The 16539-nt window shown below is 37.8% G+C and overlaps 1 protein-coding gene across 1 annotated transcript in view; it reads left to right on the top strand.

Moving 5' to 3' along the window:
- Positions 1 to 7024: 7024 nt before the first annotated feature.
- Positions 7025 to 16539, top strand: part of CCDC6 (coiled-coil domain containing 6) — a 35999-nt gene continuing 26484 nt past the window's right edge. The window contains exons 1-3 of the mRNA XM_009325997.1: positions 7025 to 7038; positions 7857 to 7893; positions 9044 to 9193. Coding sequence (XP_009324272.1) covers positions 7025 to 7038; positions 7857 to 7893; positions 9044 to 9193 — 201 coding nt within the window. The remainder of the gene's footprint in view (positions 7039 to 7856; positions 7894 to 9043; positions 9194 to 16539) is intronic.

Genomic DNA, 16539 nt, shown 5'->3' on the forward strand with positions numbered 1-16539 from the left:
TCTGACACCTTCTGCCTGGAAAAGCTGGGTATAACAGAATTATACTTTGACTTTTATTATATACTCTGATGAAGAAAAACAAGTGTTTCATATTTGCATACTTGCAGTGATTCACCTGAGCTACATAAAGTGAAGTAGGATTTTCATGAAGATTTTTTTTTTGGGGGGTGACTATTAAATCTCTGCTCCCTGCTTTTATTTGTGCTCTTTTGCCTTTGAATAGAGAAACAATTGTGGCAGCAAAGCTACTTATAACAATAGTTTGCTGTGGTTGCGTTTTGAGCAGGTTTGTTATTTTAAAACACAGCTCGGTGCCTGTTAGCACCAACATACATACCTCTGTGAACAGAAGCTGTGTAGTAAATTTGTCACCTAATAGTCTATTCTTCGGCTGAATCTTTTGCTTTTCCTGCTCTGAAATTTTGGGAGCATGCAATATTAAGTTTGCTAATTGGTCAGTCCAGCAATGTGTATTTTATAGTTAATGTGTGGGTACATTGAGGATAAATGGTGATTTATCAGTGGATGGGAAACAGGCAAAAAAGCATTTAAAATATGTTAGCTTAAGAAGTGTTTATGCATTAGACGTCTGATATTACAGAATAATTTGGACTGATTTGCTGCATACTACATTTCTTGTAGGTTCTAGTACCGAGTGGTGGTGTTGCTGAGATTTAAGCTGTTACTGATTATTGGTTTCTAAGTAGCACAACACAACTAGATCACATTCAACTTGAGTATTTTAGATGCAAGTCAAACAAAACCACAGCATTTTAAAAGGATGGTAATTCTAATGATCATGCAGGGTATAGAAAATAAATTTAAAACAAAACAGTATATGCTAAAGAGTAGCTATAAGCAATTTGATCTATTTTTTCTCTTGCATGTCCAGGAACCTGCATGTTCAAAAACTCAGGCAAACTAAATATAAAACTACAAATCTAGTTATGTGTATCCTTATTACGTTTTTCAGCAGCTTTTATGTTGAGGCTGAACAAAAGCAAAACCTGTGCCATGTGCTTCTGTATTCTATTTGTTTTACACTTATTGATTAACTAGTAAACTATTTACAGTACAAAAAATTCACGAGTAAAACAGCAGTATCACTGGCAGTCAGAGAGTGAAGCAAAAACCTCTTTCAAGTAGTCATCGGTAAAGAATACAGAGAGGTATTTCAAACTTTGGTTCAGTGTTTAATATGACAGTGTAATTTTATTTTCCATTTTGGCTGTCTCCGTCAAAGCAAAGCTTCAGTCAATCAGGTACAAACTCACAAAAATGGGGAAGACCCTAGTAAAGCACATGTACCTTCTGCTGGAGCAGTGTTGCCTAACCTTTGTGCTGGGAATGGTCACTTGCCTCTGCTGGGCTGAGAGGGGAGCTGTGTAATACGGCCCCATTCTTACTGCCTTCCTGGCCGTGTTTGCAGATGCAGTCATTACGATCCTTCTGGGGAACGTTTAACTTGTATTTTGAAGAAATATTTTGCTTGCATGCAGTCAACTTGAAGACTTAGGGGAGCTGGGCTTGTTGCTTGTATGCGCTATACTCATTTTATACATGCATTGGAAATCCACTGCTACTGAAAATGCAAGAAGTGCAGGAAATGTATACTTTGTGTGCATGTGCAGTGATGAGGTGGAGAAACAGCTTCGTGAAATAGAGCCATTTGGAAAGGTCTGTGGGCTAGATTTAATTTTCCTGCTAGGTCATTCCTGCCTTGGCCTGTAACTTCTGTTGGCTCAGGTTACAGCTCTTGTGGACTGGAAGCAGAGACTCCAGCCCTGATAACCGTCTGGGAGCTTGTTCTACATGATGATGTTTAAGTGACTGAAAAATAAGTGCTATAAAGCATATGTCTAATGAATAGTCAGATTGTTAAGGTTGTAATGTCGAGCACTCAAAATAGGAAATGTTTAGATATAAGTTTGCCTGTACAACATTGCTACCTTTTCTTTGTGGTGCTTTATTACCATATACTCTTTAATTACATTAAGACTTGCATAACGGTGTGTGGTCATGGTTAAACTGCTAAATAAAAGTTATTTGAGGGGTGATAAATTTTTTTAGACCTTGTCTTGACATTTTCTTTGTCGCAATAGGTTTTTCACGTGCTGCATTTTTATTAATTATTTAATGCCAGTATTTTGATATAATAAAAACCCTTGAAGAGAGCACACTCTAATTTTTTATGGGTTTTGAAGAAAAACATTTAAATTATTTTAAATAAATTCAGGAATTGACTGTATTAATTATGAATTTCGTATAGCTTGTTATACCTTGTTTGTAATGAACCAAATGCATTAATTTTATAAATATTTATGTTTGAAATGAGCCTGTTTTCATAACTTGCTTATTTAATTTTCACCACTTGTGTGTTTCAGTTGTGCAAGACTCTTGCAGGTCAACATCAAAATGCAGAGAGAGAAGCTATTTTAAGTGTTTACAAATCTGAAGTGGAATGGAATTGCATAGCATCAATTTACTTCACTGCAGATGCTAAGAGTGTACATTTAGCATGTATGAATGCTACTGAACTTTGATGTTTAGGAAGCTGGTCAATTCTGAGGGCTCTTTCAATGTGCTATTCCTTGTGTGGCTTTCCAATCCACAAGATGTATGCACCCATCTCTTGAAGGTAACTGAATTTTTGAGAGAAGGTCCCATAAGGCTGCATGGGTGATGTTGAGCTGAAAACATCTGAACGTGGTTAAAACTGACTTGGCAGAAAAATTTATTTTATGTCATTTGACTCAGCTTATTTCTCTAGTAAGTCTGTGGCCATTACAGCAATATGCTGGATCACTTGGTAGACATCGAGTGAAAAACTTGCTGTGACTGGAGTTAGCAATAGGAATGTTGTGACAGAAGCATTTTGACATGCCCAGCCAAAACCTAATTGACCTTTTAAATGGAGGGGGGTGGGAGGATGAAGGGGAGAGAGAATTTCCAAATATAAATGGAGGTTCAAAGGAACTGTATTTTAACACTTTAAATAATTGCTTATCATACAGATGGTAAGCCTCTAAGTTGGTTGGTTGTTTTTGGGGGGGTTTTTTTGAACAAACAAAAAGCCCCTGTTCCTCCTCATCTACCGGGTTTGTGTTTAAAAAAACCAAACCAAAACAAAAAAGCGCCCAGCAGCTTGGGGTTCTGAAGGAAACATACCAAGGTATTACTGCTTGTTTGTTTGTTTTCAAAAGTATGGGGCTTCTAGGAGATACTGTATACCCAAAGATAAAAATGCACAGTTCTGCTATCTGTGTAGCTCTGTTACTCCTGAAAATGCATCTTAAAGAAGCAAAAAGGAAAAAAGAAAAAGAAAAAATGAAAAGGAAAAAAGTACTTTTATGTCAGAACTGAGGAAGTAACCCTGGGGGTTGCTGTAGATTAAACAGGAAATCACACTAGAAATTGAACCCAGAACTTGAATTCCAGCTCACTGCTTTAACCGCAAGAGCATTCACTCTCTTTTCTCCACAGACAGGCCGCCCAACTGAAAACAGTACCTTTACTTGCGGGGAAAGCTGCGCCCACGTCATACTGGGACTTTGGTGGAACTTCCTTGTCCTTCAGCCCTTACAGATAGAAGTGTGCTGCTGGGCAGTCACGATAGTTGGCAGTAGTGTGAGCCCCCTTAGTCTCTGAGTTATTGTTGACTTATGTTCTTGTGGTGGTTCGTGTTTCTCCTTGTCTGAAACGCATGTTGCATGCATTGTGCTCGTTTCAGGTGTGGCTGGGTTTGTAGGAAAGAATAGCTCCAGCCTGGGAGAGCTGCGGTGTAAAAGTTCCTCCTGTAAGGGAACAGTATCAGCTCACTTGGAATATTTATTGCATTTGTAGATCAGTAGTTTTCCGTACTGTTTTAAACTGGTGCCAGAAGGCACGGCCAGAGCAGTAACTTGAGTTAGTACTGCTAGAGGAGGAGTGTGTACTTCAGGAGAATTGGAAAACTAAATTTTATTTTATGCAAGAACTGCATATTCTAAAATCATGCCATTGTGTCTTTCTGCACTTAATGCCCCTTTTACCTCATCATATTTTTAGTAGGACTTTGGAAGAGGCTGCTTTCTGAAGTGACAGCTTTAGTTCAGTGTAACATGTGCAGCAACTGAGATCATCTCTTCCTGAAGCTGTCCCAACCTTTCAGTCTATATTCAGTAGCAAAGATTGTTTCTTGTGTACAGCAACCAGATTAAACTGCTCTTCAGCTCCATCTGCAGGCTTATATTGTCCATGGGGTCTTGTCAACAGAAATTGCACCGTAAAAAGATGGATGAATTGTAAAGAGGTCATGGTGGCCCTTGCCTTAAAGATGAGGGACCTTCAAGAGTGAATTAGATCAAAACAGTGCTTGGTAGGCTGTTTCCAACAAGATCTCTGAAATCTAGTGTCACCTCTACTCTGGATGCTACCTGGAGACAGATGATGCTTTGTCAGCATGCAAGCCAGGCATGCTTGGCATCTGGCTTTCAGGTGGTCGAGTGTGGGTGACTGGAGTGGTTTGTGAAACACTTGTTACTGAAATTGTGTCTGAAGTGAGAGCTGGAATTAAAATGCAAGATCTTGTTCATGTCAGATCACTGATAATGTTGTACTGTTATTGACTAAGGAGTAGGTATTAACTGTGATTGTTGAACCTGCTTGCTTAGTGTGCAGTATCAGGAAGGCTTGTGAAGCTTTTAGAATAACTAACTGGGGGCAGAAGGGAGCATAGAGCGCAGTGGTTTGGTTTTTTTTTTTTTTTTTTTTTTTTTTTTTTTTTTTTTTTTTTTTTTAAATTTTTAATTTTTTTTTATTTGACTGTGTTCAAGTTCAAGCTGATGCCTCGTTGGAAATACTGGATTTTGCTGCTTCATAAAATAGTGCCACTAGAACAGTGTGTTTGGGGTATGGTCCAGTGATACAGAAAGAGAGCATCCCACCGTAAGCAGAAGCTGCTGTGTGTACTAGAAGCAAGAGGGCAGAGAGAAATCTAGCAGTGTGAACTTGGTCTGCTAAAAGTATATTTACAGGAAGAAGAACTGAGAGCAGAAAAAGATTTTAATACTAAACTTTTCACAGTTTATGCTAGTATATGCAGCATGTGGAAAAATAACTTCTAATGAGATTCACTTCCTAATATGATACTCAGTTACTATATAAAGTTTACGAGAAATATGTTTCTTAATTCTTTGAAAATTAGCTCATTGGATTGTAAGCTCACAAGGACAGGTTTTTACAATACTTCACGCATCAGCTCTACTAGTGATCAGGATTTCACATGCTACTCCAATAGAAATAATAGGATTTTTCTTCCTAGAAAATATAAGAGGTTTTGTGTGTTTTATGTGTATGAGGTGCTTTTCCCCCCCCTCTTCGTTCTTGATTTCTTGCAAAGTAACAGTCTTTGCCATTTATGGTCTCAACCACAATAATTACAGATTTTCCTTAGTGGATGCGTCCATAAAATGCTCTGAGTTAGCTATACACGGAGTTTTGAGATTCTGTGGTTATGCAGAAAATCTGTGGTGGAAGTAAATTTCTTGTTTCAGGTTTCCAGAGATTGACTGATTGGGTGTTTTCATTTTATATCACTCAGCGCCTCAGCAATTTATTTTGTAATATGGTACACAGAACAGAGTGAATTGCTGTTAGTGTTTTTGGATGTTGAATGTGATATGGATAACAGAGGAAAACCCAAGAACTCTGTACCCTCATGGAAGACCCACGGAAGACTGACTGATTTCCATGCTCTGTTTCTCTTCTTTTGCTGATTATATCAGAGCCTCTTTTCCAATGCAAATACTTAATAAAGGGCAGATTATCCATATGGGAACACAATGTATACATGTCTAGAAAAATATTGCAGTGACAGAGTCTGTGCAGGAAATAGTATTAAAAACTAGTTTTTTAATGAATGTGTTACAACATCGGTTTAATTATGGGTTAAATGAGTAACATATCAAGATTTTAGGCAATATTAAGGTAAACATGAATGATTTTATTACTTAAGATAATTGAGCTATCTCCAAGTAATGACTAACAAGATGAAGGGAAAGTTTCAGAATGAAAGTATGTGGATTTAGAAGAAATATGGTAATGTATCACGTGCTTTTGTACCCAGTCTTAATAACTGTATGATGTTTTTTGACTAAAAAGTTTGTGTTGAAATTGCTGACCCTTGGGTAATTTAAGTGGACGTTCGTTGTATTAAATAGGATGTGTGGATATCTGGAACTTACAGTTCATACTTAGATTTATAGGGTCCCTGTTGTTTGTTCAGTTGAGGAATATATTCTTCATATAATGGAGGCAGGTATAATCATACTCAGCTTTTACTTAGAGCCAGTTGAGTGCAAGCCAGTGTCCTACACGGTGTAGGCAGAGGGGGTTGTTGCAGAGCAGTTTAAACAGGTCTAAATTGTGGCTGTTCATTCTTCATTTCCACGTGCCAGCGCTTTGCCTGTGTGGTACGCCAGTCCAGGAAGCAGATCCAGGAAAGAAAAATGGGAGGAGGAAGGGAAAGGATTAGTTTTTGGGTGTCTCCTGCCTGTGCTGGCCTGCTGCCTGGCCGCAGGAGCGCCCATGCAAGCACAAAGGAGGGGCATCGCTGTTTGCCTGGGAGTGGGCTGGGATTTTGGCAGCCCGTGTTCATGTTGGCCTAAGCACCCATCATGCCTGTAACACCAGGATCTGGCTACGAAGTGTTGTGCAGGCTCGGAGCTGTAATAATGTGATTTTAGAGCTTTTGATTGGTGCAAAGCATGAGCAGAACAAATATAAGCAAGTTAGAAATGAACAGAAATCACAGTAAAAACACCCTGATTCTCTTCTTTTTTAGAACCAAGTGCTTTCTAATTTAATTTCAGGTAAGCTTGGTCTGTGTTACTGTCTTATTGTCTGAACCATTGAAAAGCAGACACCAGTAGAAATCCTGTGTAGTGAAGGCAATGGAGGAGTTGATTTTGGAACAGCATGCATGAATTTTAACAATTTGAGGACAATGAACCCTTGCAATTTGACTTGTTTACTTTGTTCCGAAATGTCTCTGAAGATGTAAGATTGTTAGTAGCTTTAAGTAAAGCCACATTTAGTGATAGATGATGTTATTGAGATCAGTTAGATTCCTTGAGTTTTAATCCTCTGAGATGTGAGCTGACAATTTAGCGTTTCTTCAGAGCTCTTGGACAACTCTACATTGTTTTGATGTGACAAGTGATAATACCAATGCTGAACGTGCTGGAGTAGCGCGTCTCTGCCATTGAGATGCACAAACATTAGAGAGGGGGCGCTGTGCAGGACCTAAGCTCCTAAGCTAATAAATTGTGCCAGACCTTTTCCCCCCTTCCCCCCCTCCTTTTCCCTGGTTGGGTTTGTGCCAGCTCTGCTGGTGACAGGGAGAAGGGAGCTGGTGGCAGATAGTGGGAAAGGGCCAAGACAAGAAAGTGATAGAGATGGGAGAAGACACAAGAAGGCAGAGATAAAGATGTGAAGAGAAGGACTTGATGGAAGGAGGACTCAACTGAGAAGTTTCCAAACCACCACTTTAGATTTTATGATACTGGCAATACCATGAGAAAAACTTACAATTGTCCTACTGTTCCACCAACTTAAGACATTTATGTTCTTTAAGTAACTTTTCTTGTAGGCAAGTGCCTCTGTTTAAGTACTTGTCTCTTGGGACTACAAGGGAATATATCATTCCAGCTGAAAGATCACTGACATAATGAAACCTTTTGAGCATTTTCCAGTGTACAATATGTATAAAGAGATGGTTATTTTGGCACATTTTGGGCAGAAGATTATGGAAGCTAAGCTTTCAGTAAAACTCTAGTTATGCTTCTGTTTCAGTTCTTAAATTTTCTTCTATCAAGTTTTACTGAAATAAAACTTCCTGAATCTTTACATATGGTAAGCTATAAGATGGTATAATTTTATTAGAATCGGGGCAAACCATGGATCTGCAGTTCAAGTGATGTGGATTTTACTGCAGGGTATGAAAACACTCCTCAACACTACATTGTCTCATTTGTTAAAGGTGGTGGCCTGGGAATTCTGTATTTCTGCCATTCTGTTGTTCTGAGCTCTCTTTGGACTGTGGAATTAAGAGTTGGCTCTACCAATTTGTAGCTGTGATCTTTTATTTCCCCATATGAAATACCCTTTGTGGCCTTTTAGAGCAGACTTCTGAAAGATAACTTCTGTGTTCCATTTATCAAGTTTCTAATATGTACATTAGAAAAAAATACAAACACTTAAACTGTAGGGAATGTGAGGGAGCGAGCTCACAAGGCTGGCTTTCTGTTGAGCAGTGTCTAGGTGCTATCGGAAAGCTGAAGTGGGAGTTGTTTCCTCTAGTGATTCTTCGTGGGGAAGATTTCCAGGGTAGCTCTTCTCTTGTGAAATTTGGAAATCCTCAGGGTAAAGCTACCACGTGGTATTTTTTAAAGTTGATGTTGCATGTAGTGAAGTAACAGTTCTGGGAAGTAATAGAAGTATGTTTTCCTGGGCTGGTGGTTGGGTAGAAATCCTCATGAGATGAGCCGTGCTGCCTGCGGCTCAGAAGCAAGACATATCTGGGTGAAAGAATAAACGCATTATTTGACTCCTAGAAAGCAGGGCTGCAGTCTAAGGGATCTGGAAAGAAGGCACAGTGCTGAATGCAGCAGTCTGAGCTGTGCTTCAGCTCGTAATGGAGAACATTTAAAGAGGAGTTTGTTTTTAGGAATAGAGTAGGTAAAAGTAGGTATCTGTGAATCAGTAATGCTTTTATAAAGTTTAAAAGGTTGGGGAATTCAGGCATTTGGTTGGGGGGAGGCCACTTTAAAGCACCAGTGTAGTTTCCCAAGTTGAAAGATGGGGAACAAAAAAGGAAGAAAGGTGCTACAATGTTAGAAAAGGGGATGGTACCAGCACTTGGATCCATCCTACTGTTCTCCAGGATGATGGGCAAGATTAAAAAAAAAAAGCGGTGGGGGGCATTTAAAGGGGAATGGAATAATTGCAGCTTTTAATGTGGAAACTTGCTCCCTTTTTTCTGAAAACTGTCTTTACTTCACAGCAAGCAAGGGCAGAGCAGGAAGAGGAATTCATCAGTAATACTCTATTTAAGAAGATTCAAGCTCTGCAGAAAGAAAAAGAAACACTTGCAGTAAACTATGAAAAGGAAGAGGAATTTCTCACTAATGAGCTCTCAAGAAAACTGATGCAGGTAATTGGTGCCTTTACTGATGTTTCTCCCAGGAGCCTCAGGACCAACTTTGAACTTTTTTGTTAGTGTGACTGCAGTCAGAGGGATGTGGTCAGGTTGTCGCTGTTGTAAAGCTGACACTTGAAATAAGCAAAGTACAAGAAGTGTAGTGAGTAAGTGATTTTTAATATGTTGCTTTAAAGTTTGCATCTGCAAACTCTCATAGTGTTGAGAACCTGTAAGTTTGTATAGAGATGCAAAGAAATGGATGTGGCTTAAAGTAAATGTTAACTGTCTTACAGAAGAGAGTTACTGATTAATTTAAAATGTTAGTGAAACAGATGCTTTTTTCTGGAGCATTTGATATATAACAGGAGTCCTGAAATATTAAACATTATATACAAGAATGTGCAGTGATGCTTGAAGGAGACTTTATCTGTAAGTTTATCCATACTTTTAACAAAACAGTTGCTTCTCTTGAATTAAAACACTTACATCAGTCGGGTGCTAAAAGTAAAAAGTTGAAGATGCTGGGACAATTTATAGCAGAGGAACTTCTTTTACCCAAGTTGCTAATTTTTGGAAAGTGGGTAAGTATTTGTTTCAAGTGTTTTATATGCTTGCCTGTTCTGGTAGACTTGCTTAAATACCTGCTTTTGGCCTCTGTAGGAGATAGGGTACTAAGTTAGGTGAATGTTTGGTGTGATCCACTATGGCTTTTTTCATGCCATTACTTATAAGCTTTGTCATGAAAAACTAGTCAATTTTAAATAACCTGATTTGTATGTTGTAAGCATTTCTTATGTTCTGCAGCTGGAGACTTAAGGCATGTTTAGCCCTGCAGTTAGGAAATACACTCTTTAGAGACATTAGAGTGAGTCCTGTCTGATGCTTTTGTTACTGAAAACAAACTATGTTTGGGACTTCTGTGACTGTCTATTTGATGCCTATTATGCCTATTTGATGCCACATAGTAAGTTAAGTATCAAGATAAAATATCCTCAGTCTGGTATTACTACTTCCCTTTGCTATACTTGAGGACTGACAAGAATGAAAGCAAACGTACGTCTTATTCAGAAACAGTCATACATTTTTATGAAAAATAGAGAAGCAGATGGCAGTAAAATAGGGGTATTGAGTGTTCTTTTCTAATTGAAGTAAGATGTAGATATCACTATGGAAAAAGCTTTCCACTGAAGTCTCTTCCAGTAAAGGGAGAAATGGTACGTTGAGCAATGTTGTTTAATTGAAAGGGCCATGTAGAAATTGGTTACGGAATCAGGTTACCTGGGGCTGTACTATACATTGTGTAGAGCAAAATAAAACTTACTTTAAAAGTAAAAGCATGAATGACACTTGATTTGGCTGAAGGGTTTTGAACTCATATAATGACCTTGCACACAAATTTGTACTGCATAAGTTCTGCAGCAACTGAATTGCTGTATCTAGTAATTGCTTAAAATATGCTTAGCCATTTTCCTAGAATTCAACTGAGATTGCTTTAAAGCTGTATCTTTAACAGTTCTTAAATTACTAATATTATGCAAAATATGTTCACACATTACAAAGAGAAATATAAGCTTCTTGTCAACCTAAAACTACAGTTAATTTTTATTCTTTTCTGCTGTGGACTTTCAGAAAGTATCCTTTGACTGTTGCCCCAAATTAAGGAAAAATGTAACAATCTACTGTTCTTAAAATGGCCAAGGGGGTGCCTCATTGTAATGTATGAAATTATGCAAGGGCATTATGCTGTTTATCGATTGGAAACCTTTAAAGGGTGTAACTTCATTCTCACTAGTGAGAGAAAGATTCAGAGAAGCACATATATCTGAAACAGAATGCAGTCATAAAACTGGTGAAGTCTCACCTTTTGTTATGACATCTGCAGAAAATCCTCAGTCTTGGATTCAACATCATCCCATAAATATTATCCACCTTCCAGTAGGCAAGCTGCAAATTTCTGCTGAAAAAAAAGTAACTACATAGCCATAATTGCGATAATACGGAGGTAAAATTCTGTCCACCACCTGCTTTTATTAAACAATATCTCAACCTACAGCCTTACACTTCATTTCGTGTGGCCTTCCTGTAAGCCTCATTCGGCGTTTGATAAATGTGGTCATGTCAGCCAGAAGATTTTAAAAGGTGACAATTCTTAAATGCACCTGTGTTCCAAATTGTTAGTCCTAAAACTGTGTAATTTCTCTCAGCATTGTTAGGTAGCAGTTTTTGGAAGTAAATTGTGAGTTCGTCCTCTATCTAAATATTAACCCATCTTACTTGAAAGAGAGAACATCCTGTTGATGTTGGTAGTGGTTGTGCCTGTGAAGGGTGAGTGGCATGGAATATCTTGCTTACAGGTTCACCTGTTAACTGCAGTATGCAGAGGAGAAGACGATAAGGGATATATCGGAGCTCTAGTGCGAAGCGTATTTTAAGCTGTGTCAGAGAAATCTGCCTGGTCAACAGGTTTTGTAGTCCATCTGGATGACTTTTCATACCTTTACAGTGGCTCAAGACTTGCAGTACAGGTGGAGGACTTGTTTGTTTTAAAGCAAACAGTTTTAATATTAAAACTATTATTCTGTTTGTGTGTATGCTGAATGCAGATCTCATTTCATGGCTTGATTATGTCTTTGATGTGATAAACTTGCTGTGAAATGCAAAAAATGTGTATTAATATATTCTCCTAAACACTAGTAACATGCTCAGCAGCTTATAAATTATACAAAGGAAATGGTCCCTTCCCCTAAAGAGCTTACCTGTAGAATTAGGAGACATTTTAATATTATAGTATGTTTCCATGAAAATAATTTTCTATCTCTATAGTGATCATGGATTTAGTAAGTTGACATTAGAATATTGGTAAGTTGCAGGCAATTTTCTTAAGTAGCAAAGAATTGAAAATAATATTGACATTGATTTTTGTTTTGTGAAAGCTTATCTGTTGTTTGGACATTTTGATTCTTCAGCTATGAATCCTGGAAATTATACTCATGTAGACTGCCAGATAAAAATATGAGAAGAGAAACTCCTGATATTACAAATAAACTCATTTTGTGGAAAAGAGGGCATTATTAGCACATATCACATGGTCAAATTAGTATTTATTACAATATCTTTTCTAGTTCAGGATACTCTTCCTGTTACACAGGTGTAGTGCTAAATTCCTGACTAATGTTTTTCAGACACAGAAAGTTAAGATAATTACAGTTCACTTTTCTGAATTTCCTGAGTTTGTGAGTGCCAGTACTTACCATTAGCTACTAGAATGTAGCAATTCTGTCTTTATTAGAGGATGCAAGACTGATGAGGCAGTTATAAGGCTAATAATGAATTGATAAATGCCTACTTCCATTTTTGGTATCTTTGCTCTGTAGAGAATTCTAGCTAAATTAGATGCAGACTTTGGATGATGACTTAACCAGAAATACAGTAGTCTCCAGTGGAAGTGTCGGCAGTAATTGGTTGCTCCACTGTTCTTTGCTGTTTGGGGTTAAACTCTTAATTTCTGTATGTGTTTGCCAGGCAACATTGGTCTGACCTGGAACTAGACTTTCAAAATTCATGCTGTCGGACATTGTGCATCAAATGGCTTCCTGCTTTTCGTATGACTAAGGGAAGAAAAATAACATATGAATCTGTTTTGTCTAAGACTTGGCCTTTTGGAACAGAGGGAGGGCTGTACTTCTGGTAAACTGCATATGATTTGTAGTCTCTTAATTTTTCAAGTCTGTGGCTGTATCAAAATTACTGCCATATTATTCAGTTGAAAGCCACCTAGCAGAGAGACTTTTTTCATAGTGCCTGTGTGTTTTTTGCTTTGTCAAACCTTTGTTTGTCACAATTGTAGGGGCTTATGCAGTGCATTCAGAGTGGCATCTGGAATGAGCTCCCAGAATGTTAAAACGTTTTAAACATGGAAGCTGTCTGCCAGAGCACGAGCTGCAGCGTTCCTCGCTAACAGCCTAACAAGAATTTCCCAGTTCAGCATGATGTGCATTACTATTATAAAACAGAGTTACATCAGGTTTTCAATATTGTAAGAAATTAATTTTGAAACATTTTACTATATGCCAGACTGATTCTAAACATACACAGTAGCACATAAAAGAGTGTTTTCATTGGAATAATACTGTCTTGCTGTTGCCAGGCTTTCTGGTGCCATACCATTGCTTGATAATACCTGTTTATAACCGTGTGGCATTAGCTTTTACTGCCTCTACAAGCCCAATCAATAAGTGTATGCTTTTACTAGTTAAATTTCCTTTGTTTCGCCTAATTTTTAATTTTCTAGGCTGAATGCTGCAGGGATGAACGCATCCATCTCAACAGAGGTTTTGGAGTAAACAAAAGCTTTTCATCACATACGTTCCTGATAAAGTTCTTATAAGCCTCATATACGTTCGCTATGTTTTCCCATGTACTTTAATTATATTTTTGTCTACCTGACTAAGTCTCTGAAAAGTTTGGAACAATGTTTTTATAGAGCCCTTCATCCCTCATCATTATAGAATGGTAGTAATATTTTGCAGAGTGTCATTAGAAGTGTTTTGATGCAAGATCTATTCTTGCAGCTGTGGATGTGGACTTTCTGAGTTCCTGTTTTGAAATTTAAAGTAGTAAATCTTGAAAATTTATCTTTTGTGAAATAAGGCTGCTCAAGAGACTAATTAATTTTTAATATTGTTTGAACTTACAAAGTCAATTATTCTTTAAATTGTGCAGCAGTATTTTTCAAAATCAAATACGGATTTTTTCAATACCCTTATATTTTTGGAAGAACAAATTTGTCCAAGTATCTGTCCTTGAAAGTAAAATGTTACAACATACAAAGATAATAGCATAATGCATAGTAAGGCAGATTAAGTAATTGGGAGGCTATACAGAACTGTTTCTTGTGCAAGTCTGATTCTTGACAATTCTTTCAAAAATTGTAAGTCTGTAAACATAAGCTATTACCCTTCCTGCTCTCCAAAGTACGATGCGTCAGCTCAAGGATGCAAATGTGATTGTGTGGAATAAACAGAGTCAGCTCATCTATCATTTATTTGGTGAACATCTGGACATAAAGAGGAGGCAAACTGCTGATACGAATTTGTTAATAAATAGGACTTTCAGGATGCAGCAAAGGAGGAATTGGACAACTTTTGAGGGCTGGAGTACTAAAAATAGACTGTTCAGTACAATGTACAAGGTCATAGTCTGGGGGATAAATGAGGGTTGGTTTTTTAAGGGGGAACTTCATCCATTAGCTCCATTATTTCATAAAAACACTTTCCACTGTCCCAGAATAAGCCAGTGCAGTAAGGAAGTAAGGTAAATGTGGTCCTACATTGTATCAGAAAACTTATTTCTGTAGAGAGAAGGACATTACTGTAGTTGTATAGGACTTACCTGAACTAACGCATGCACTCTTTCTGCTGCTAAGCTTTGCATTTGATAGCCCTGTCCTCACTTTAAAGTACTAGCTGTATTTCTTGCACCAAACTCACCTCTGATCTTATGTAGCTGGAAATTCCCCCAGTATCTCTCCTACAGTTTTCATATGCAATTCAAGGTCTGTAAGACATTGTCATCAAGGTGACACGTTCTAACACATTTTTTTACTTCTCTTTAGCTGGCAGCCGTAGGTGTATCTGTAAACAGTTGTTACTATAATTGCATATAATTAAAAACAGTTTGAAAATACTCTCTTACTTTACTAAGTAAAATAAACACTTATCCGCCAGTGGATATTTTCTCCTTGTTAGCGATTCTGTTTTTCAGCCTTAGGGTTTCAGCATTAACTGGGTTTTGTTCGTTTTGGTTTGGTTTTGTGATCAAAGCCAATAAAAGGGAAAAATTATTTTACCCGATTGTGAGTGACAGACACCATTAATATGTATTTTGGGGTGTTATTAGTATGTTTCTCCCACTTTCAATAATGAAACCGAAAGGGTGAAGGGGAGTAGCACAATAAAGTAGGTTTGTCAGAATGTCCGAGAGGGCTTTCATGTTATAATCCTTTTTAGCCCTCAAGGAGAAAGTGTTTGTGGGTTTCTTTTTATTCCTAGTGACTTTGCTTTCTGGTGTTTTTATGTTAAAATCAGAACAGAAGGTATTCCTGTAATAGATCTTTCCTGGCTTCACTTAATAGCTTTCTGATCAGCTGGAACTGTCCTTTGGCTGCAGGACGTTCAGGATCCCGAGGTAGGGTTTAGTAGATCCTACACAGCAGCTACAGATCTAATGAGTAAGCCTCATCAGTTCCTGTGTGATGGAAATTCCAGCAAGCTTTAAAAGGAATGATTTGACAAGCAAGATTGTGCTATTGCAGCTCAATTTGTTTTAAATAATATGGTAGTTGCATTTGCATGAAGCACACAGGAGTGACAAACAGTATTTGTTGTTAGGTTGGTTTGAGGTGCCTTCATACGACTGTGTGATCTGCCTGACTCACTGGACTGTCTGCAAATGCTAGCAGTCCCAACCACATGCTTTCTGTTAGCAGCATCTGGCTTTAGGCTGAGTAAGAGATTCTGGCTATGTGCCTTTTTGCACAGTTTAATTTGCTAACTAAATATAAGCTGATTACAGCAACTGGCTTTGGTCTCAATTTTTAGTTAGGTTTAAAAAAAAAGCATCTAGCTTTTTTAATGAAGCAAAATGAAGATTGATGAAAGTGCAGCAAGTACCTTGAGCTAGGTGGTAATCTGCGCACTGTCTGCTCCTTGGGCTCTTCGGCTGTCTTCAGTCTTAAACTGTAGCTGCTGCATAGGAGTGGGGGAGGAAAGGAGAGGGGCTTACGGAATTGTAAGACTAAATAATGTCCTTTTCATATTAAACCTGTTTTTTTCCAACCAAGCTTAACTCCAATACTGAAGTAAGAGACTTCAAATTTTTGATTATCAAACAACACAAACAGTATTTTGATTTAAAAGTGTGAATATAAATTTTTCTTCTAATGAAAATCTCACTTAGCAGCCTTATGTATTCTCACACAAGAAATGAAATGGCTTTATTTCCAACTAGACAGTTTAACAAAATTTCCTAAACATTTGATCAAAAGCTGCCATGATAGTCTCAGTGATTATCATGTTGGAGTCTAGGCGGCTTCCTCAAGTGCATGGGAATTTCCATGAGTGTCAGGGGTTTTGGAAAATATACTGTAATTTAGTAAGTGAAAGGAATAAATCTCATTTATTTTTTTTTAATTACTATTCTGGTGTTTATTTTAATTTGTGAAAAATAAAATCTCAAAATTGATAAGCCCTGAAAACACAGTTAAAGTGCAGACTTCTTCCATATGTATATTGCCAAGTAGTTACTGTCTGCCTAGTGCTCTCTCCACACAAGCTTTTCTGCTCTGAACTCTCTGCCAG

Source organism: Pygoscelis adeliae, unplaced genomic scaffold (assembly GCF_000699105.1).
Source record: "Pygoscelis adeliae isolate BGI_AS28 unplaced genomic scaffold, ASM69910v1 Scaffold4, whole genome shotgun sequence".
NCBI classification, from domain to species: Eukaryota; Metazoa; Chordata; class Aves; order Sphenisciformes; family Spheniscidae; genus Pygoscelis; species Pygoscelis adeliae.